Consider the following 22,250-nt stretch of genomic DNA (forward strand, 5'->3'; position numbering starts at 1 on the left):
CAGTCTTGCAGGGGAACAGATCCGAAACACTTTTTGGAATGAACGCGCCAATGACCAATTAACCATCATTGTGTTTTATTTTAAAATATGCCAGACTAATGTTGCTATTTGATAATACACCGTGTTCCCCACCCCTGACTATGGAAGCCCGTTTCCGCCAGGGAGTAAAAAAAAAACGCACTATGGTATCTCAGAATTGCGACTTAGTTTCTCAGAATTGCGACTTAGTTTCTCAGAATTCCGGCTTTATATCTCGTAATTGCGACTTTATATCTCACATTTGCGACTTTGAAATAGCCCGTATTTTGTTGTCTGTCCTTTTGTTATTGTAACGGATTCGAGTTCTAGGGCTTGTGCCCTCACCGTTCCCACCCTAGTTCGTGCCTCACTGCACTGGCTTGAAGCCAGGTCTTGCCAGCTGAGCTAAAGAAGACCTTTTTTAAGTAAAAAAGGACATACAATGGAAATATGTAAAAAGTATAAGTTTCAGCTTTTAAAATTGTGAATTCCTCTGGATGTGAAGTGTCTATTTCTGTATCTTATTTCATATTCTGTCTCTGTTTTTGTATTTCTGGTGTTTAAATAAAAACTTTTTTAAAAAGCCCACCATGCACTATTCCATCCGGGTTATAATTATAAAAGCTGAAACGTATACTTTTTACATATTTCCATTGTATGTCCTTTTTTACTTAAAAAAGAAGTTCTTTAGCTCAGCTGGCAAGACCTGGGTTCGAGCCAATGCAGTGAGGCACGAACTAGGGTGGGAGCAGCGGGGGCACACGCCCTAGATACTGAATCCGTTACAATAGCAAAAGGACAGACAGTGAAATATGGGCTATTTCGGAGTCGCAAATGTGAGATATAGAGCCAGAATTCTGAGTTGCTAAGTCGCAATTCTGAGTTGCTAAGTCGCAATTCTGAGATACTATAGCGCGTTTTTTTTTACTTCCTGGCGGAAATGGGCTTCCATACCTGACATATGATCTCTCGTTTGTTTATTTTACGGATGGTCTTTTCTTTCAAAAAAAAGCTGCCATTTTAATGACATTAGCAATGGGCCCCCCTTAGATCTGGGCCCAGTTGCAGTTGAACCCATTGCACCCCCGTAGCGCCGGCCCTGGGTTGCACAATTCCTTTCTGTACTTCACCTGCTTCACCTTCACCAAACAGAATACATACATTTTGAGTGTAACAAGGTTCAGTGAATGAAAACTATGATCCTGTACTGTGGTATTAATTTTTTCATGTACAGTATACAGTATGTCGTTAATACCAATATCCAGTTTCTAATTAAAACTTGAAGATACCTAGATAATGCATAAATTAGAAACTCTTCTGAAAGAGGTGCATCATTCACATGGAAATAAAAATAAAACTCACTAAATATTTCTGTCAAATGAAAAAGATTGTGTCGAATGAAGTTTGGTATTTTCCTGACGTGTGTTACATGCCCTGCCAGTTCCTCCTTGGGTCACCATGTCCTCGGGGGTGGACGAGAGCAGCGTCAGGAGCATGGTGGCGACCTGCACGGCGGCGAACGCCAAGCCGGAGACCCAGGTGTTGTGGAGAGCCGCTTTCCCCCACGAAGTCGAGGACGTGAACTTCACCGTGAACGAGAACGGCACGATAACCGTCAGGAGCCACCTCTGGGCCGTGCCCACCAGGTCCCTGAACCAGGAGGAGGTGCAGTGTGTCGTCACGCACCCGGCGCTGGAGAAGGAATTGGTCGTCTCTCACAGGCTGGACGTGCGCTGTGAGTTCTGCCCTCCTTCCTCTTCCGGGCAGACCTGTAGACTGGTCGCCCTGTGGCTGTGTGGTTTGGAAGTCCTGTACTCTGTAGCTGCTGGCAGGTTGTGTTTTTGTGTCCTAGTCCACTTGTTTAAAGATACAGACACAGCCACCAAAAAGTGACTGTGTGTTCTTGTCTTCTGAGTTGGCTATCATTACGCTTTGAAAGACAACTTCATATTTAGACTCTACACAATCACTTTCTACGGCAACCTTAAATCACTTTGGGTGCAAATGTCACAAAATCAATATATTAGTCTCAGTCTGCGGGTAATTAATTTGGTTTAACTTGACTTCTTTGACGGTAAATATCTCTCTCTCATAATTTCCTTCAAATAGTACTTCATTTTCAGCCACAACTCATTAAATGATGGTACAGACTGGCCACAAATACCAAGGACTTTTCAAAATAAATTGGGGATGAAGTGGTTGAGAGGCACACAGCTCAGGACAAAGGTTATTTATCCTACTGAGTGCAGTGAAGTTAGTCATTAAGAAATTTGATGTGTGCCATACTACCTAGACAGGCCACTCTTGCAAAATGAGCAGAGGGGTATCAGGAAACCGGTTAGTGAAGCCAACAGTGTTTTTGAAACATTTGCAAGTTGTGTCCGAAAAGGCAGGCAATGTTCATAATTGGACAGGGTCCTGGTCCCTGCTCATAGCTGGTCAGTATGGATGAGAGGTGAAAAAGAAAATGCACCTTCAATCTCATAAAGGTTAGGCTGAATGTATACGACAGATGGTTTTATGGTCAGTCAAGATAAAATAGTTCTAAATGCAAATCCTTAAATTTAGCGTAAGCCCAAGAGACCACATCACCCAGTCAGCACCATCTCAGCTGTCAAGCGTGGAGGTGCCAGTATCATGTTGTAGGGGACAAAATTAGACAAAATATTTCTGTAAACTTCAGAAGTCCTTCTGCAGCTGACATTAGTTGTGTCATCAATAGAGATGAGAGAGCCAGGCCATGATATTCTCTCCGCCAGGCCTCACAGATGAGCTGGTTCTATAGATCACGGTAGATCACAGTAGATCACGTGCGGTTCCTTTGTTTCTCCACACCGTAACCTCTCCAGCACTTTGGTACAGGTTTATCTTGGTCTGCGCTGCCTATAAAACTTTGCTTGCTTGGCTAGTATTTGTAGTTCCAATGCATGGTGGAGTTCATGTCATGTTCTGGGCATGCATGGTCACCTCTCTCACTTCCATGTCTTTCACTTGAGTGTGTAAAACTTTACAGAAGTATTTTAACTGAAGCAAATGGCCTTTAGACTGTTTTTTACAGAGCATAATTTAAACATTAGCACGGTATTTCTTTTATGTAATTCAGCAACGTGTCTTATTGATTTATAATATCACCCTTCTATATCTAAAAGCTATGATATCTGAAGTGTGATAAATAGTAAATTAGCTTCAATTTAAGACCTGAACCAGGCTCCTGCTATGTTCTGCTGCAGAGATACAGTATAACAAATGTTTAAGGGGGAGGAAATTCCAGGCGGACATTGGCTAAATGTGTCACTGGGAATAAGAGGTACTACAGTATTGTGTTGGTTGAGTAAACTATTTGTCAGCTATACTTTCCTTATGTACTATTTAATTTCTAAAGTAGCAGTAGAAGTGATTAATGACTTAAATTACAGGGTTGCAGTTCTAAGCTCTGCAGTTGTACAGACCCATATGGACTTCTCAGGGAAATGAAACCAGAAATCTTTACCGAAGCTACAGCAAACCTCATTTGAAGGTGTTGTGGTGTCTCCTGGGGAGAGTTTATGTAAATGACGGTAGTACTCACACCACACTTTCCTTTCCTGAGATCCGTGCCGTTTCTTCCTCCAACTGTCTTCCGAATACAGTCCGCAATCCGTTCCCTTAGTCCTGATCCGATCCGATTTCCAAAAGTCCGTAATAAAGCCAATCCGCGATGTATCCTTAACCAGTGTCCGTAATTCAAAACCATAAACCCTTTCTCCTTTCAGTAGTCCGTATTCCTTAGACCGATCCTTAACATGCACCTCTTTCCTCTCTTTTCCTCCAAACCGCATTCACCTTACCAGCTTCCACCCTGTTCACTGCCTCCGGGGCACTTATATTTCGGCTCCTGATGCGGCTCAGCTGTGTCTTGTTGTTTCTCAGGGTAGACCCTTTCCATTTCCTGGTCAGCTGATTCCTTTTGGCCGCCATCTTGCTAAGGTCCATATTTAGTATTTTCAGTGTTTCGTTCCTGAAATACCGGTTAGAGATGACCCTTCCCCAGGTCCTCTTACAGTGTATACTGACTATAAAAAGAAATGTATTGATTTATGTGTGCAGCCAGGTTTTTAGAAAAGGTATTACATTTTTGGATATTGATTACATTTTGAGGCATTATTCTAAGTAATTAATTCATGAATGTGATGCATGTGAGTTATTTAATCTGTTGCATAAGCTCTAAACTATCTGAGTGAGGAAATTGTTTTGGCACAAGTGATGATTAGGTGATTTAATCTTATCAATGTCAAGCCTGGTGAAATTCCAGAAAAACACAGAATGGAACCAATGTGACACGCTTATCAAGAGCACATTGTCTTCATGGCCTCAGTGTGTTGGACATGGGGCTTAGCTGTTGCACTGTTGTCAGCAGTCTGGGTGTTCACAACCAGCGATTTCTAACCTGATGGGATGTTGGAGCCAAACACAATCCACCATCTGGGAGGCCACAGGTCAGAGACACCTCACCCAGATGGATGGAGAGGTCCAAGTGCAAACAAGTCCCAGCATAGAGTGGTCAGTCCTGTACCCCTGGAGTGCTGGTGTGTCTGCAGGATTTCTAGGTCCCTCTAAAGCACCAGCACTCGGAGCTGGGAGAAGCTGTTAAATTGGTCCCATCAAGCCAGTAATGAGTGGATTGAGCTCAGTAAGAGCTGACCTGGAATGAAAGCCTGCAGCTGTTAGATCAAGTTGGGGAAATGGGTTTTTAACTGTAAATTCCTTATTCTTATAGAGCTTGACATTAGAAACTAGGACTGTTGAGTTGTTTGTAAAATCAAAAGTATTTTTAGACACTTACTGGTTAGGGAGTTTCCATTTTCTAAGTGTTTATTACAGGGTGTGCTTTGTCAGAATAGAAAAGCATGTTTACAAAATCGCTTTTGTTTTTGTTTGTTGTTTTAATAGGTTTGTGAATATTTTAAAAGGTCCTTTTTATATTTTGCAACTGTCAAGTGTTTTTACTTGACTTTTATCTTTCTGTAACTACAACTACAATCAGTCTAGGAGCGAAGCTATATTTGGACTGATATCATCTGGCTAACCAGCTACCACTAGCTGTGAATGTGATCATGTGCTATTTTTATTTATTGGCTGAAGGTCTTCAATGTGGAGCGTTACAGCTAAATTGGGAGAAGCATGCAACAGTTAGAAGTGGGACTATAATTTTAGCAGCTCACTGCTTTGTATCTACTTAACAGAGTTTTACTTGGCTAATATTGTGAATAACGTCTTTATTCGTGTCACTTTGATGAATGTGAGCACATGAGTAGTTGGAAATATTCTTGTGAGCTTGGTATTTTCTCAGAACAATAAAGTCAGTTTCTCTGTAATTACTGTGTTTTTGTTTTTCAGACTCCCCGCAGTCAGTAAACATAATACCAGAGCAGACTTCGTCCAACAATCCAGTCTTCCTTTGTCAGGCTGATGCTAACCCTGTCCCAACCAGCTATTCGTGGAATAGGTATGTGTCTCAATTATAGTATTTATTCCTTAATTTTTTAAAATTGGCATATTCATTCAGTCTCACTTTTATATTTAATATGGCAGTCTCTGCCTGAAACTGAATAACCACTAGAATTCAATAAGACCCCTGGGGCTCTCAAAAGGCTTGTTGGGCCTGTAGTCTAGAAATGGTTCACATCTGGACACTTCTGGACTTCCCAGGCGTGCAGCAGCCCCTGTGGCCTTTGTGCAGACGTGTGGGCTTGCAGTGTTGTCAGTAAGAACTGCATCACTCCTCAGCCCAGTGCACTCACACTGCTGTTGGCACTGACTGAGCCCCACACCTGCATGCTCCCAGTAACTCTCATATCTGCTGGTCTAAAAGACCAGTGAGATTACCCAGCAGGCATCAGTTCCAGGGGCTGACGTCACTGTTGCAGGCTCAAGTACCAAATGAGCCCCGTGACATATGTAGGTCATCTTCTCTACTAATGTGCTTAAATAAAGTCTGGATAAGTTACTGACTGCTCAAGTCAGGATGCATACTCTAGAAAAATAGCTATTAATATTAGGATAAAGGTTTTCAGAACTATCGGTCTCTTTGGGGTAGCACAGTGGCATGCAAGTCAGTGCTGCCACCTCACAGCTTGTGGGTCCTTGTGTCCTGATTCTGGCATAGGGAAGCCAGTCTCTGTTCTCCAGGTACTTCGGTTTCTTCCCACAGCCCAAAGGCAGAATCACAGATTGGTGAACTGCTTTTTAGCATTGTAGACCGAGGATGGTCACTTTCTGACTGAAATATTTGCATCTTTTCACTATGTACTTTTAAATATCTGAACATTTGTCAGTTGTTAATAAACAATAATGGTTAACACTGAAGTGTTAATGTGGATTGATGCTCAGGCTGGCAGCCATTGTGAGGCTTATTTTACATTGAATACTTTAAACCTAGACTTCATTTCAGAAAACCACATGTTCACTGTGCAGACTCGATGGTTAAAACAGTTTCCTAGAATTTGTGTTTTTCTGTCTCATTTCCAGAACCGTTAACAAGGTCACACTAAGGACAGTAATGTTGTCTGTGTTTTGTTTTAGAACAACCCAGGCCTTTTCCAGTGACAAAATCACCATCAGTGGGAACAGACTGCAGTTGTTGGATGAGAGCCCTGATTTAAATGGGTTATACATTTGTGAAGTGTCAAACCAGTATGGAAAAGCATCAGGGACATTGTATATACATATAGGTATATAATACAGAATTTACATACTGTTTTCTGTTCTCAAACGTATACTGGACATAGAAAGTAACTTCTCACTTACACCAGCAGTGATCAGTGTAGCACCATGCTGTCGCCAGTCATTAGTTGCCACCCATTACTACAAATGATTAGACCAGACCCTTACTGTTGGACCTCCCATTGGCCTTGGTGTTGTGTCATGACCCTTGCTCCATCATTTCCAGTCTGTGTTTGTCTGAATGCTCAACCCAGCCAGCATTGATAATGCACTTATTCCAGCAGACCACTTACCATCAGAACATAAGAACAGTTAGAAACGACAGACCATTCAGCCCATCTAGCCCATGTGGTAGTGAAGTAAAGGCAGTGTTGCTGGGACATTTGTTGTACATCACAACAATATAACAAAAACAAACCAACAAGAACAAAATTCCATACAGTGATGTTTCAGGAGATCAGTTATATTGTTTGCTAGTGAGAGTTTGATGAAAGGTTTGTGTTATACCTAGGGGCACAGAGGGATCTTCTAGATGGGAGGAGTGTAAATTCCTCTTTCCTATTATGTAAAATAAGGAACATTGTCACAACAATTGTCCCCTTAGTTTTTGTCCATGACAAGTCCTAGGTACTCATAGTCATTGACTCTGTTTATTTGATTGTAATATGTATTTAATTGTAGCTTGGTGTTAATTGAGATTGTATCACCATAATGTAAACAGACTCCTCTCAGTGAGGTAGAAACCACCAGTCCTGGGCTGCATTCAGGAGGCACTTTGTCCAGGACTCTGAGGCAGGAGGTCACCGTCTTTTCATGTTTTTTTGGAAACAGAACTGTTTAAGCTGATTAAAAACAGCATGTAATTTCAGGACAATACCATTGAGTAAAATCCCTTTATTTCTTGATGTCTAGGCAGTGTTACCATCTGCTCTGTGCCCAAGCATCTGATTGACCCTGCAGAGTTAGTAGAGATCTGTGCACTAGCTGGTACTGTACCTTTCAAGCAGAGGCAGGTGGATCAAAGCTGGGACCACTTGATTCTTTCAGTTGGAAGGAGGAAGCTCTGTGGGGAAGCTCAATTCGACCCAAAGTAGGAAGAGGTTAGAGTGGGGAACCATGTCAGCCTGTGGACAGCCTTGGAGGAACATGTAGAGGTTAAAAAAAGAAGAGATGCTGTGCACCGGGTGTTGAAAATGTGCTTTCTTCACACGTTTTCTTACAGCAGTGAAATTAATCTTTGCTCTTATATGCGTGTTATGTCACATTACAAAATTGGCCTCAGTGTTATTTTTTAGTTTTAAAAATTTTCAAAATTAAACAATGATTTATTTTTCCTTAGTTTGAATTCAAGCTGTATGGATGATTGGATTTCATATTGAGCTGTTATGATTAGAAACAACGGCATGACAGCTTACTGGAGCCAGACATACAGTACATTAAAAATGACAGGAGGTCAGTCTACTCTTAAAAAAGTATGAGGCTGCCTTGGATTTAGGTCAGTGATGGTATTCATGGTTAGAGTAGACATAACCACAAATCAGCTTAATAGTACATGAGAGAGGCAATGTTAGTTTGAGAAAAATATGCATCTGATGACCTTAGTTGCCTCTAATTTCTATCACTAATGCCAATTAGCATTGCACAACAATTGTGTAGCTATTTAATAAGAAGCTTATGGGCTGGGGAGTTAAAAATTTCAGAATCACTGTTAACTGCCCTGGAAGCTGCTGGGTTTTTGTTTAATAAAACAATTCTTAATATGTAGGCTCTTTCTGCATTTGTTTCAATGCATCTTCCTGTGCTCAGCTTCTCTTCAGATTTAATTTCAAAGAGCCGTATTATCATGACAGATATATACATTCCTGTTCGCAGAAACAATTGACGGAACATTTACAGGCATTCAAGCTCGGTACTTTATAGCCATAACAGCTAGTTGCATGGAATTTGGTTTGGTAAGCTCATACAATTAAAGGACATAAAATACAAATAAACGACATAAAGCCGATAATAGACAGCATCCACCCAACACATCTTCCCATTCCATTCTAGTCACCCACCAGTAATAAAATAAATAACAGTGAGAGAATAACATTGAGCCCTGCAAAGATTTCTAAGTGAAAGTGCAGAGTTTATGCATCTCACAGCACCCGAGCAGGTGCTGTTACAGAACCTGGTAGTCCTTGTCTTGACAGACCTAAGCCTACCAGTGGGGAGGAAAGTAATCAGGTTGTGCAGGGTGGGAATGGTCAGTAAGGATCTTTAGAGCTTTGCGTTTCAGTCTAGAGAGGGAGTGGTAGCCACAGAGGGAAGGTGGCATTCTAAAGGCAGGGTGGAAGCTCTGTCTAGCTGCTTCTTGTCCTGGGCAGAAGTGTTGCCGTACCACAGAGTGAGGAAGAAGATCAAAACAGTGTCAGTGACATCTGTAAAAGAGGGCCATCCCTTCCTGTGACACTCCAAACGTCTTTAAGTGTCTCAGAAAGAACAGCCTCTGGTGAGCTTTCTTGACTATAATGAATGTGTTGACCTCCCATTTTAGAGTGCTGGAAATGGTGGTGCCCAGGAACTTAAAATTCACCACCACACCTAACCTGAAGCTCCTTTGTTCCACCTTTCGTTTTGATGACATTCAGTTCCAGGTTGTTTAGGCCCTATGAGAGTAGCATCATCAGTGAACTTGAACATTTTGACTGCATCTGAATGCGAATAATAGTCATTTCTGTACAAAGAGTAAAGGAGAGGTGATAAGACAGTGAGAATCTCCTGTGCTCAGGGCGAAGGGCTTAAGAGGTGGTGTCTTTCAGCTGCTGTTTCTTAAACAAGCAGAGGCGTTACAGAGTAAAAAAGAGGATTACAGCATGGGCAATGTATACTTCAAAGCAGAAACCCTCCTACTTGTTTCGGCAAGATTTATTGATACACATCCTGCTAAAGCCTGTCACTTTGCTGTGGACAACAATGGGAACCACAGCTGAAACTTAAAAAAAAAAAATCCTTGAAAAGGAAACGTGTAGCAGGAATGCAAAAGCTGCTTGAGGTTTCCCAACTATCCTTTGTTATGTTTCCTGACATTTGTAAAGTGTTTTTAAAACTGAGAACAGGAGGTACTTCTTTACCCAAGGGGTTATGGGAGTGTGGAGCAAACTTCCCAGCCATGCTGTTGAAACTGATGCTATGGCTTCTTTCAATAAACTTCCCAATGGGGTTAATGAGCCAAGAGGCCTTCTCTGTTTTGTTTTTTGTAATTTAGGTTCCCTCTTCTTTTTTCTTATGTTAACAATAGATGTATCCCCATGAAAACAGACAAATCTAGTAGAGCAGTCTGCTAGCAGATATTAAATATCCCTCTGTTCATTTTCAGCAAAGACTTCAAGAACATCACCTGGGGTACTCATAGCAGGAATTGTGTTAATCCTTGCAGCAGCAGGTGTATTAATATTTACTTGGTACAAACGCAGACGGCAAAAGGAGGAAAGGTAACTGCTTTATACTGATTATATTTTATATTTTTATATTCTATAACTGTAGATGCTTACCGTAAGAAATAAAAGAATACTGATTTCTTGTACACTTTACTTGTTTACACAGTATTACAATGATTCTTGTACACAACACAAGTATTGACTGTAAATGTCTATTAAAAAATTTTCTTTCTCTTCCCATGTTGATATTACTGGTCTTGGACTTGTTTCTCTTGTAGAAGAGAGGTAAGTGTTCCTCTTTTTGCACCCTTCTTCATGTAACTGAGTCTGTATTCGTTTACACTGTATAGCCAGCAGTATTAGAACAGGAGTCTCCTACTGATTATGTGCTAAAAGCTGAGTGACCCACGTCTTGGCCTCAGTGGCTGCTACTACAAATCAGAAAGGTTCCTCCCCAATTACTCATGTGGAAGGATAGCTTGTACATACAGCCATGTGTTGCATAAACCAGTTATGACTTTCCAGTGCTCTGTGTGACAGAGGCTACAGTATGTGCACCCTATGAGTGCCTTAATGTCTCCAATTTACTGCATAGAGACTCTGTGTGAAACACTTGTCCGCTTTATGTTATTTGATTGATGCTAGTGCTGAACTAGGTGTACATAGGTGTCACTTTGGAAAAACTCATCCTCTGTTTATTTCTTTTTCAGTCTAATTACTCAGATGAGAATGAAGGAGATGCCAGAACGCCAATGTCCGCACTATCAAACCAAGGTTCTGCAGTTCCAAGAGATCCACAGGATGATCAGATCACCTCCCACTGATATTGGATTTAGTCAGCTTAGCACTCAGACACAGTCCAGAACAGCTGATATGTCACAAGGAAGAAGGACTTTAATAACAGTGTGAAAAGTCATATGAAGAGGGAACTTACTTGATAAGCAATATATTTAATGTTGAACCTTGTGTGCATTAAATGGTGGTGGAGCCTAATGTTGTTACTTTTATTGTAGTGGTGTAGGAGATATGGGGAGGAGTTTGGGTTTAAGTGTGAGAAAGTTAGCTAAAATGTTTGCTGTGTGAAGAGGTCTATTTGGAGGTGATATCTAATAATAATAATTAAATTAAATTAAATTAAATAATAGTAATTAAAAGTTATAGAAAAGCATGATGTCATTTTTGTTTATAGATGCAAGAAGACACTTATTTATTAATTTCACTAACACTACTTCTCACATTAAGTATTGATGACTGAATATTGTTTGTTTTTTTTAAAGTAATCCATTTCAGACTTTTCAAATTGCGACGGTATCCCCATGTATACTGGGTTTTGTTCTAGCTGAGTTCAAGTTTCCCTAATAATTTAGCCTTAATCAAGCAGGTTTGAGAATTTGTTTTGGAAATTAAAATGGCAGACACTGGAGGTCTCTCCAGAATGAGGACTGACATCTTTGTCTCGTGTTCCATGTGCACTTATATTCGGCTGTTCCAGTTCATGTTCATGTTGTTTTTCTTTATTGGCTTCTTAAAGTGCCAGCTCAATGCTTGCCTTTCCAGTAGTGATGTTTCAGGTCAGGTAAAAAAAGATCGATCTTTTTGCATACTTGCAATGGTACTGAAGCCATTGAGCCCCAGAGCTGATCTGAGAAACTAAGCAAAGGTAGGTTGTTGCTGGGCCAGAGCTTGGTCAGTACTGAAGAGCCAGGTTGCTTCTTTAAATGATGCTGGTGAACCCACAGGGGGTTTCCCCACTGGACAAGAATCGCCAGGCCATTGCCCCAGTAAATTGTCCAGGGGCATCGAGCTGCAGGAGATGATGTAATAGGTACGAATGACAATAGGGATCCTATTACTTGGTCACTAAATATCTCATTGCAGTGTGATTGAGAGTAGAATACGAATTGTTTGGAATTTTTTTTGCTGAGATCTTTATATCCTTCCCCCCTGCCTTCTCTCTTTTAAATGTTGTGTGAAATGTAGATTTAGGTCGTTTTCTGTAATCTAGCTCAAAAGGTACGCAACTTCAATTTTGAAACCCTGTACATTGTTTGCACTGATGTAATGTACAGTGTTATACAGGTGCTTGTCATTAAATGGGACAGATGTACTTTGCAGCTTTTTTCAAATTAGTTTAAATGATGTTATTTAAGTTGTCACGAAGAGAGTCATCATTTCAAGAGTTGTTTTATAACGTTTGTGTTATGCTTTAGCTTTATGGGGAATAATATATTTATTCCTGTGTGTTTTATGTTTTCATAAATTAAACCTGATAATGCTAGCTTTTTAATCTTTCTTATATGCAACAACCTTTTACTTACAGTAAGTCAGTATTGGAAACTCACCAGGTGTCTGCGTCATGTACAGTTGTGAGAAAAAGTTTGTGATCCCTTAGGAATCATATGGATTTCTGCACTAATAGCTCCTAAAATGTGATCTGATCTTCATCTAAGTCATAATTATAGTCTTATTTAACAAACAACACACACAACATTTTACATTGCCATATCTTTATTGAACAAATGGTTTAAACGATCAAGGTCATTGATGGAAGAACACTGAAAATTTGAGGCAGCTCACAGTGAAAATGTCTGTTGTTGATGCTTCTTTTCCAGAGGCTAAGTGCATGTCGGCAGGAATGTTTTCAAAAGAATTTTTCATTCTCCACTCTTAAGTTTGATTAAATTGAATTTCATCTCATCTATCCCTACACGAAAGTAGTGACTCAATTGTGTTCATTCATGTCGCGCAAGCTCGACTCAAAACAGGCAAAGTAAACGTAACGAAAACTTGGCAATACCTCTCTTTATTCCAAGCTTTGTACTAAATACATCTTATTTGTCCCAGTGCAAAAATGACTGTACAAGGAACCTAACGCATTCATTCAAAGTAAACTAAATAAGGTAAACTTAGCAATACCTCAAACCTTTTGTACTGTTAAATACGTATACTATTAAATATTCCATGTACAAAATACACCGCAGGTAAACGAGTATTCATCAGTCGAAACGGGGTGACAAAATGAAACTTTTGTGTCAAAAACTTTGTACCTAGAATACATACTACATAGTATGAATCCAAAGTAACCTAATGACATTTTGTTTTTATATAAAAAATTATGAGTTTTAAAATTATGAAAAGTTCGATTTTACTAACACCTGAATAATTTATATAATAATAACTTATTCTCAATAGCAACTTCTCTCTGCTTTGATAGGATAGAGCATGAAACGTTACCATTCCACAAAGAACTGGGGGTGATTCTCTTCAGCGGCGTCTGCTTTGATGAGGACTTCAGAGAAGGGCGCTTTGTGGCTGCTTGTGAGCCCCCTTGTCAAACACAAAATGAGAAATGGGACACCCTAAACCCTTGCAGATTGGAGCGGGAATGCTCATATGAAGGGTGCAAGTCCACAAGTTCGGTTATTGGGACACAGCCATAGTTACACACATGATATTTAAAGCCTGACTTCCCAGTCATCTCTACTTTGTCTTGGCAAGTCATTTCTTTAGTCTCGCTGTTCCCGACTTCCCTCTGTGCTCTTGTTCTCTCCCAGGCTACGGACATTGCTCGTGTTTTGACTTGGCTTTGGATTTACCCTGTGCTCACCTCAGGGTGTCCCCATCACTCTACTGGGGCATTAGGACCCACATGGACAGCAGGGTGAGCGCCCCCTGCTGGTCCCACTAACACCTCTTCCAGCAGCAGCCTTAATTTTTCCCAGAAGGTCTCTCGTCCAGGTACTGACCAGGCTCACACCTGTTTAGCTTCAGTGGGTTGCCACTTGTGAGTTATAGAGTGATATGGTTGCTGGCCAGTAAGAATAGTGTATATTATTACTGATATGGCCAGAAAAGTATCAGCTTTGTGGTATCATGATATTAATTCCTGATATTGTAGTGATATGGATGCGTGTGGGGTGTACTTGTTTCTTTCAACCTTCCACCTTCCTCATCCATGGGGTCAGGTAGTTGTCTGTTACACCAAGATTAAAGCCACAATATCAATAAAATGTCTCCATAATTGCATTACTGGGGTCAGTCTGTATGTTTTGAGAATTAATTCATGCAATTTTGGGACAAAAGATTCATATCGTACTAGTTCTATTTACCATCAGTGTCAGTGAAACCAGATAGTGCAAGCCCAAAGTCAAAAGAAATGGTGCCATTGGATCCTTAATGACCACAGGTTGTCAGGACCTTAGTTTAATGTCTCCTTTGAAAGACAGCACCTTCCAGCACTCAGCGTCTCGAATCACCATGCTGAAATATTGATTTGGAAATTCGGGCCCAGAGGGAAGAGAGACATTTACTGATCTACCCTTACCTCATGCAATGCTTTTATTCTAATAGGCGTTCAAGCATAATACAGACAGGGTCCAGACTTGCTTATCTCTTGCCATGCAATGCATCAGGTCAGATTACGAGATAGCACGCTCCTTCCCCATGAACAGAGCTCATTTTTCATGCTCCGGGAGAAAAACGAAGGGAAACTAGAATGAGTAGCAACATGTCCATCACGGTAGAGTCTCTGAAGCATGAGACAGTCTTCAACTGTTGACTTTCATTTATTTTTTAACAAAACCAGTTACAATGTGAATCTATCACATTAAATACTCTGTAACTGGTTTTTAGTGGGGTGCACATACAGTAGGTATGTACTGTATACAGTCCTATCAGTTTATTTTTATTATTGTAATTATGTCTAATATAGTAGCTGACCTACCCCAAATCTGATTTACCATGAATCAGGACTTTCTACAAGAATCCACTTACTGTATTTAAGGTTAATATTGTAAGTAAATGGATTTTATTTTGTGTTGAATAGAAGGTTGACAAAACGTCAATGTACTGGCAACGTAATTACTGGCAGCATAAACAATAAGAATTTTAGACAACAACAGAATTCAACAATACAGTAATCTTTTGAACGGTCTGTCCCATATTTGTTCCCAAAAATAATATTTGGCAATTACCTGCTAGTGAAGAGTTCCATCCAGTTGATTTCCCAGAATGCACTTCCTTCCAAGCATGAAACGTCATGTAAACATTTTCCCTCCAGAACAATAGAATGTAAAAGGGGCTGTGACTTGGCCAGCCAAAAGAAAAATAATTCCAACTAGTTTAGCAGCTTCTGGTTTCTCTCTGTTTTGCTCTGCATGAATTCCTGCACATGAAGTCTGAACAGAACAGCAAGTATTCACACATGCTGGGCTAGAGCACCAGGCTAGCGCCATGCCATTTATGCCAACTGTTTTGCCCTTCTCACCATATACAGACAGGGGAGGTAGACATTTTGCTTACTTTTACCATGGGGGTGATAGTGAATGCTAATCTCTCAGAGACCAGGATGCACCTGTTGATGATCAAAGGCAATAAAGCCCTGTGATCTTGCAATTTATTGTTCTGGCTGCTTCCTTCTCCATTTGCTGGTACTCTCTAAGCCAAGGGACTAGCAAGAGTCTGCTACCACTACAGTACAGTATGTTGCAGGTGAGCTGTATTTCTCCCATTCCAAAGAGGGGATGTCCAGATGAATCAGCTTGAGCTCAGGCCTGTGTATGTGTGTCGATGGACCAGTGTCCCTTCCAAAGTATAGTCCTGCCTTGGGAATAGGCCCTGGATGGTCACTGCTCCCATACATTGTGTATGCAACTGCAACCTCTCTAGGAATAACAACTCCCAATAATGAAAGGATTGAAAGAGTTATGGAGTCTTTAGTCAAAACCTGGCTTAACCCACTTGGCTGAGGGCTAACCTCCTGGCCATAGGAGGAGTGATTGCGAATTACTGACAGCTGAGTCAATACTCCAACATCCACAATGACATTGGGACATAATGTCAGTAGACATACTGGTTTCCTTCTGTGTTTTCCTGTCTTGATTGTGACCGGTTTAAATAATCTCCTCATTTGTACCAGCGATTAATAAAGTGATTTAGTGCTTACATAAAAGTCAAAAATCACAGAACATCATAACAGTCATGAATGATCATTCACTGAAAACATAATTCAATTCAGCCTGCCTAAAATGGAACAAGCTATGCCCAGTTGTCTGCACAAAACAATCACAAAAGAAAAATTTGTGTCAGGTTTTTACCCAGTGGTGATTTTTTTCCAAATCTTCATTTGCTTTTTCTCCAATGTTTGTTAAACATCCTAAATTGGCATCATCCACAAACCTGACTAGTTAAGTAACTATACCAGAATCTAAAGCATAGATATAAATTAGGAACAGCGGTGGTCCTAATACAGATCCATGTGGTACTCCACAAAGTACATCACCCCGGTTTAAATAATCTCCTCATTTGTACCAGCGATTAATAAAGTGATTTAGTGCTTACATAAAAGTAAAAAATCACAGAACATCATAACAGTCATGAATGATCATTCACTGAAAACATAATTCAATTCAGCCTGCCTAAAATGGAACAGGCTATGCCCAGTTGTCTGCACAAAACAATCACAAAAGAAAAAATACAGAGTACTTTATCTGACATGTGCTTCCTGCTTCCCTATTGCCTGCAAGCATCTGCACGTATTAACGGTCCTTTCAAGTCTGGACTTTGCATCTGCGTGTTGGTGTGTCTGCATTCATTAATTCCATCTGCCAGTTGTTAAAGCTTCAGTAGCAGGTAAGATATGTTTATTTTTGGTTTAATTTTTAGAAAATTGTCTTTTTTTAAAAGGCAGTTTTAAATATAATTGTGAATTGTTTTCTGCGTTCTAGCTCAGGGAACTCAACATCGATGTAACTACTGTATATAAATATCTCCTAAATGTAAATTTTTGATCTCCTTGTGATGATAAATGTGTCTTCTCCATGTGTTCCAACAAAGATTTGATTGTGTACTACAATCAGAAGACTACACATGTAAGGAATGAGAAGGTAAAGTTGATTGCACTTCTGCATGAGACACAGTTTTATACAGTTTAGCCCCTGGGGATAAAACAAATTTGTTTACAGGTGAAGTCTTTTAATCATGGCTGCATTTCTGTGGAGTATGTGGTGAAGCATTTAAGTTAATCTTTGTACATAAATATACAGAACACATTGCTGGTGTTAGATATAAAACACTCAATGTGTTTTCCTGGATCTCAGTCTAAATACAGATGGGCGACTATCATGTCTGTGTTTTTTTGGTGCTTTTTTGCCATTGTAACCCAATTGTTTACATTCCAGAAAAATAGGAGCAAGAATTCAGGACAGTGCTTATAATATAGGTGTGGAGTGGCAGTTTTTAATTCTTAAATATCATAAATTCTGATTGGAAGAAGAATTTTGCTAAATTTCATGCGTTAGAACAATTTCATTGTATTAGAACAAAACCTTGGCTGAGGTATGCATGGCTACTTCTGGAACTGCATTTTACATAATAAAAGAATATAACATTGATGTCAGAACACCCCAGGAATAGACAAGAACTTAAAGTGGCTGCAGCAGTAGTTTGGCAAGAATTATTTTCACGTCTTCAGTCTCAGTTTTTCCCAGTTTGTATTTATATGTTTACTACCTGCATGCAATATCCTGCTCTTGTCTACATTAAACAGAATTTGTGTCAGGTTTTTACCCAGTGGTGATTTTTTTCCAAATCTTTCTGAATTTCATTTGCTTTTTCTCCAATGTTTGTTAAACATCCTAAATTGGCATTATCCACAAACCTGACTAGTTTAGTAACTATACCAGAATCTAAAGCATAGATATAAATTAGGAACAGCGGTGGTCCTAATACAGATCCATGTGGTACTCCACAAAGTACATCACCCCAGTTTGAATATTCATTCCCTATCTGTGCTCTCTGTTTCCTATTCCATATCCATTTTTTTTATTCAAACACCCTAACTTTCCATCTGCGTGAAATAGAATATAATTTCCAGATACATTTAACTTGAACTTATATCGATTGGTATGTAAAGGTTTTTGGAATTGAATATATACTGTTTTATGCAAATGTTTGGGCGTCCCTGGCCAAATTACATTTTGTTGATTTTCTAACTGAAAAGAGGTTAACACAAAAAAAAAGAAGTTAAACTTGACATATTTCTGCAAATTGTAATGCGCAGTTACTATTTATTTTCTGAATTTAACAGATTGAAAAAAACTAGTATATGTGGCATGTGCAAGTTTTGGCACCCTATCAGTCAGTACTGTCAAGGGAGCCGGTCATGACTCCTGTGTAGTGCATAGTTTAGGACCGTTTGCACACTGTATAATCCGGAAGTGACAGGAAAAGTGGATTTCATTTTCACATTGGTGGTGGTGGAGGGGAGTTCCCATTACCAAATTTACCATTGGCCCTTACCAATCATGGCCTCCTAATAATCCCCCTCTATGAATTGGCTTCATTACTCTGCTCTCCTCCCCACTGATAGCTGGTGTGTGGTGAGCGTTCTGGCGCACTATGGCTGCTGTTGCATCATCCAGGTGGATGCTGTACATTGATGGTGGTGGAGGGGAGTCCCCATTACCTGTAAAGCACTTTGAGTGGAGTGTCCAGAAAAGTGCTATATATGTATAAGCAATTATCATTATTAATTATTTTTCAGCTTTTCTTTTCCAGGATTTTTAAAATTTAGTAGAATCCATTCTTCCCTCTACCCACACAATATTTCCAGTGCCACTGGCTGCCACACAACCCCAAAGCATAATAGATCCACCCTCATGGTTAACAGTTGGCAAGGTGCTCTTTTCTTCAAATGCTTCTCCTTTTTTTTCTCCAAACATACCTTTGGTGATTAGAGCCAAAGAGTTCAATTTTCACTTCATCAGACCACAGCACTTGGTTCCAAAATGCCTCTGGCTTATCTAAGTGTTGTGTTGCATACTTCAGACATTGACTTTTGTGATGAGATTTCAGGTAAGGTTTCCTTCTGATGACTCTTCCATGCAGATAATGTTGGACCGGTGCACCACTACTCCTGTGCCAGCTAAATCTTCCTGCAGGTCCTTTGCAGTGATATGGGGGTTTTGCTTTGCATTCCTGACTGGTCTACAAGCAGTTCTATCTGAGATTTTTCTTGGTTTTTCCAGATCTTGTCTTGACTTAAACAGCTCCCCTTAACTTCCATTTCTTAATGACATTTTGGATGGTGGAAATTGCAAGGAGGAAGCATTTAGATATCTTTTTATAGCCTTCCTCTGCTTTGTAGGAGTCAACCATCTTTATTTTCTGATCCTCAGTCATCTGCTTAGAGGAGCCCATGGTTGTTGAGTGTAAGCACAATACCCTGAGAGCTTCGAAGAGTCAGAGAATTTATTAAGGTCTGGAATTGTCATCACCTGACTTAGATTAAGGCCTAACAAGTCAATTAAGTTCTGAGACCTTACAAAAAAATAACACTAGTAGATCAATTGGGAGGGTACCCAAAGTTTTGCACATGCCACGTTTAATGTTTTAATTTTTTCAATCTCTTAAATTTCACAAATAAACAGTAACTGTGCATTAATATTTGCAGAAATATGTCAAGTTTAAGTTTGTTCGCTGCAAAGGTTGTGTTAACTTCTTTACTCTTTGAAAATCAACAAAACGTAATTTGGCCAGGGGTGCCCAAACTTTTGCATAAAACTGTATGTCTGACTAGTCTGCACTTGTTTTCCTCCATTGGTAGACAGGTCTACATACATTGTCTGACTCAGCGAAGATGGAAATCCTTCCGATCCTTGCTTGTGTTACTCTGTGTCTTCAGATTTCACCTCTGTCAGGTAAGCACCTGGGGAAATGCTGAGCAAGTTGTGTGTGCTGGTGTACTGGGGGGGTAACATACCATATTACAGAATCTTTATAAAAGCAACTCATTCCAACTACAATAATTTACCATTTCTAATCGGTCAGATGTTTTGAAAACATTAAGGATAACTGAAAAGGTTGTGCCTGGGAATTGTGGAAAAACATCCTGTTTTCCTAAATGCATGAGCTGTGTTTCCCGATCTTCAAATACCCAAAAAACCCTTAATAAAAAGAATGGAAGCTTAAATGGAATTAAACAAGTTTTTGATAGCAACATTTTTGCTACATTGCAAATATGCAGTAACTCTACTACAGGAACAATGACATAAATTTTAATGTGTCATTGTGAAATGTTTTAATCCATGTTTGTGAATTTTGCCATGTACTATTCCACAAAATAAATAAGGAAAAGTCAGGAGTTGTGTTTCTGATACCAACCAAATGAAAACATTATTTGGACTGTTAACTCCACATAAAATAAATGACTTGCATGTTGTCACGATCGCTACTCCTCCTCTTAAGGGCGCTCCAGCCCTTCCTCGTTCTACCTCATTTCCCACACCTGTGCCTTATTCCAGCCCCTCTTTAGTTCCACCTTAAAAGCCAGACGCAGACGTCAGCCGAGGTTCGTCATTGAATCGCATTTCATGAGAGCCCGGGGTCCTGCTGCGTCTGGCTCCGTTATGCTTTAAACTTTCTGTTCCCGATTCCCCTCGCCGGTTCCGACCCGGTTCATGTTCCCTATCCCCCCCCGGATGGATCGCCTGGCCATGGACTTTTGTTTCTGTTCCTGATTACCTGTTTGGAGTTCCCATTTGGATTGTTCGCCCCGGACTCACTTCCCCTGAACACCTGCACTCCTTGGACACGCCCCCTGTCTCCATCCCTTCTCCTGCATGTTTTTATTCCTACTGTGTCTTCACGAACCGGATCGTGACACATGTCTCTACAAATGTGCTTTACAAAGGGTCTGCTTTATAATTTCATAACCCAGAGGAGATATAACTTACAAGTCCAGTAACTTAATGAACATGGTGTCAAAACAGGCCTGAAAATGAACTTACAGAAAGTAAAATGATTTTTAACCAATGCTCAATTCTCAAGGAAACTGCTGTAAATGATGCTTAGCTAGAATTGATCAAAGATTATTTTCAACAGTTAGGATCTTTGACAGATGACCTGTAGTACAAATAATATAAGGCAAAAGGAGAAATAGACTATAGTTCTTTTGAAGATTCATTATGATTGTTAGGGGAATTATATCTTTGTGTCTTAAAAGTAACTTTTTATTGCTTATATGCTGCTTGTGTTAACATGTTGATGCAAAATAATGGATGAAAGATTGGTACACAGGAACTACACGTCACACAGAAACAAATGGAAAAATACAGGAACTTGAGTGGGTTAAAGCACAATCGAAAGGAGGTGAAATTATCATCAGAGTCAAGACTGGACAAGAAGAACAAGTCGTTGTTGTAATTCAGGAAATTGCTGAACTGGAACCCAGAATGTCCTTTTTTAGTTATTTCTAATAGCAAGAGGATATTATTCAGTCATACAGTACCCAGATAGATGGAACTATGAGAATTATCTTGGCCTTCTTTTAGTAGGAGATTGATAGAGGCTCATAATAATGATGAAAGGACAGCTACAGAGTAGGAATGTACTGTACTACACATGCTGATAACAGACTGATCAGAGCTTGTCCTCTTCTATTTGTGTTGGCAGGAGAACACTTAAGGATCAAGTAAATGTTTATTTCATGCTGAATAGAGAAGAAAGGAAATACATCGCTGTGTTTTGTATTCGCTTTTCAGCATGGAATAAACCTTTACTTGTTCTTTTGCAGCCTATGCATGCTGATGCAGCTACTTACTTGAAATACTTCAGAACACTTAAGGGTGGTTACTTTCTGACATCTGAGTGCAGAAATAAACAATTAAAAAGTATTTAAGAAAATCCTTCAATTAAGAGTTTCAGTAACAAGGCAGTGAGGGAGTTAGTGCTGCTGCTTCTTATTTCCAAGGACTTGAGTCTAATCCTAGTCTCAGGCTTCTGTCTCTGTCGAATCAGCATGCTTCTGTTTATTTCCTCCAGATGCTCTGGTTTCTTCCAAGTGCTATCCTGTAGGTTTTAAAAGGGTAAAGCAGGGTTCACTCTCCTTTACAGTTAAAATTGTATTATCGGATTGAGAAGCACCGTGCTGTTCTCCTGATTTATAGATGAGGCTGGTGACAAACAAGCGGGTTAAAGACCAAGTTGGGGTGAGAAGGTTTTTATACCAGAACTGTTCCTGGTTTCACATTTCCTCGCAAGGTTAGGGGGAACTTGTCACAGGAATGGTACAAAAAGATACAAAACGAAGGCAACCTTGTGACAGTCCCCCAT

At 39.9% G+C, this 22,250-nt stretch overlaps 2 protein-coding genes across 10 annotated transcripts in view; both read left to right on the forward strand.

The window, feature by feature from the left end:
* Positions 1-12,417, forward strand: part of LOC148676030 (nectin-3-like) — a 47,951-nt gene extending 35,534 nt beyond the window's left edge. For 3 of the 7 annotated variants that reach the window (XM_088600537.1, XM_088600564.1, XM_088600574.1), the window contains 6 exons: positions 1,460-1,753; positions 5,395-5,503; positions 6,580-6,728; positions 10,079-10,192; positions 10,393-10,424; positions 10,850-12,417. In XM_088600537.1, the coding sequence (XP_088456663.1) occupies positions 1,460-1,753; positions 5,395-5,503; positions 6,580-6,728; positions 10,079-10,192; positions 10,393-10,424; positions 10,850-10,963 (812 nt within the window). In that variant the 3' untranslated portion in view covers positions 10,964-12,417. Of the gene's footprint in view, positions 1-1,459; positions 1,754-5,394; positions 5,504-6,579; positions 6,729-7,632; positions 8,481-9,086; positions 9,212-10,078; positions 10,194-10,392; positions 10,425-10,849 lie in introns of those variants that run through there. The other 4 variants (XM_088600555.1, XM_088600545.1, XM_088600593.1 and 1 more) reach the window with 4 other exon arrangements.
* Positions 12,418-16,264: 3,847 nt separating this feature from the next.
* Positions 16,265-22,250, forward strand: part of LOC148676031 (nectin-1-like) — a 29,001-nt gene continuing 23,015 nt past the window's right edge. For 2 of the 3 annotated variants that reach the window (XM_088600662.1, XM_088600689.1), the window contains exons 1-2: positions 16,265-16,769; positions 19,744-19,837. The gene's annotated coding sequence lies outside the window, so the exon portion shown is untranslated. The remainder of the gene's footprint in view (positions 16,770-19,743; positions 19,838-22,250) is intronic. The other variant, XM_088600669.1, reaches the window with a different exon arrangement.

The sequence above is a fragment of the Lepisosteus platostomus genome, chromosome 2, assembly GCF_059453375.1.
Source record: "Lepisosteus platostomus isolate fLepPlt1 chromosome 2, fLepPlt1.hap1, whole genome shotgun sequence".
NCBI lineage: Eukaryota > Metazoa > Chordata > Actinopteri > Semionotiformes > Lepisosteidae > Lepisosteus > Lepisosteus platostomus.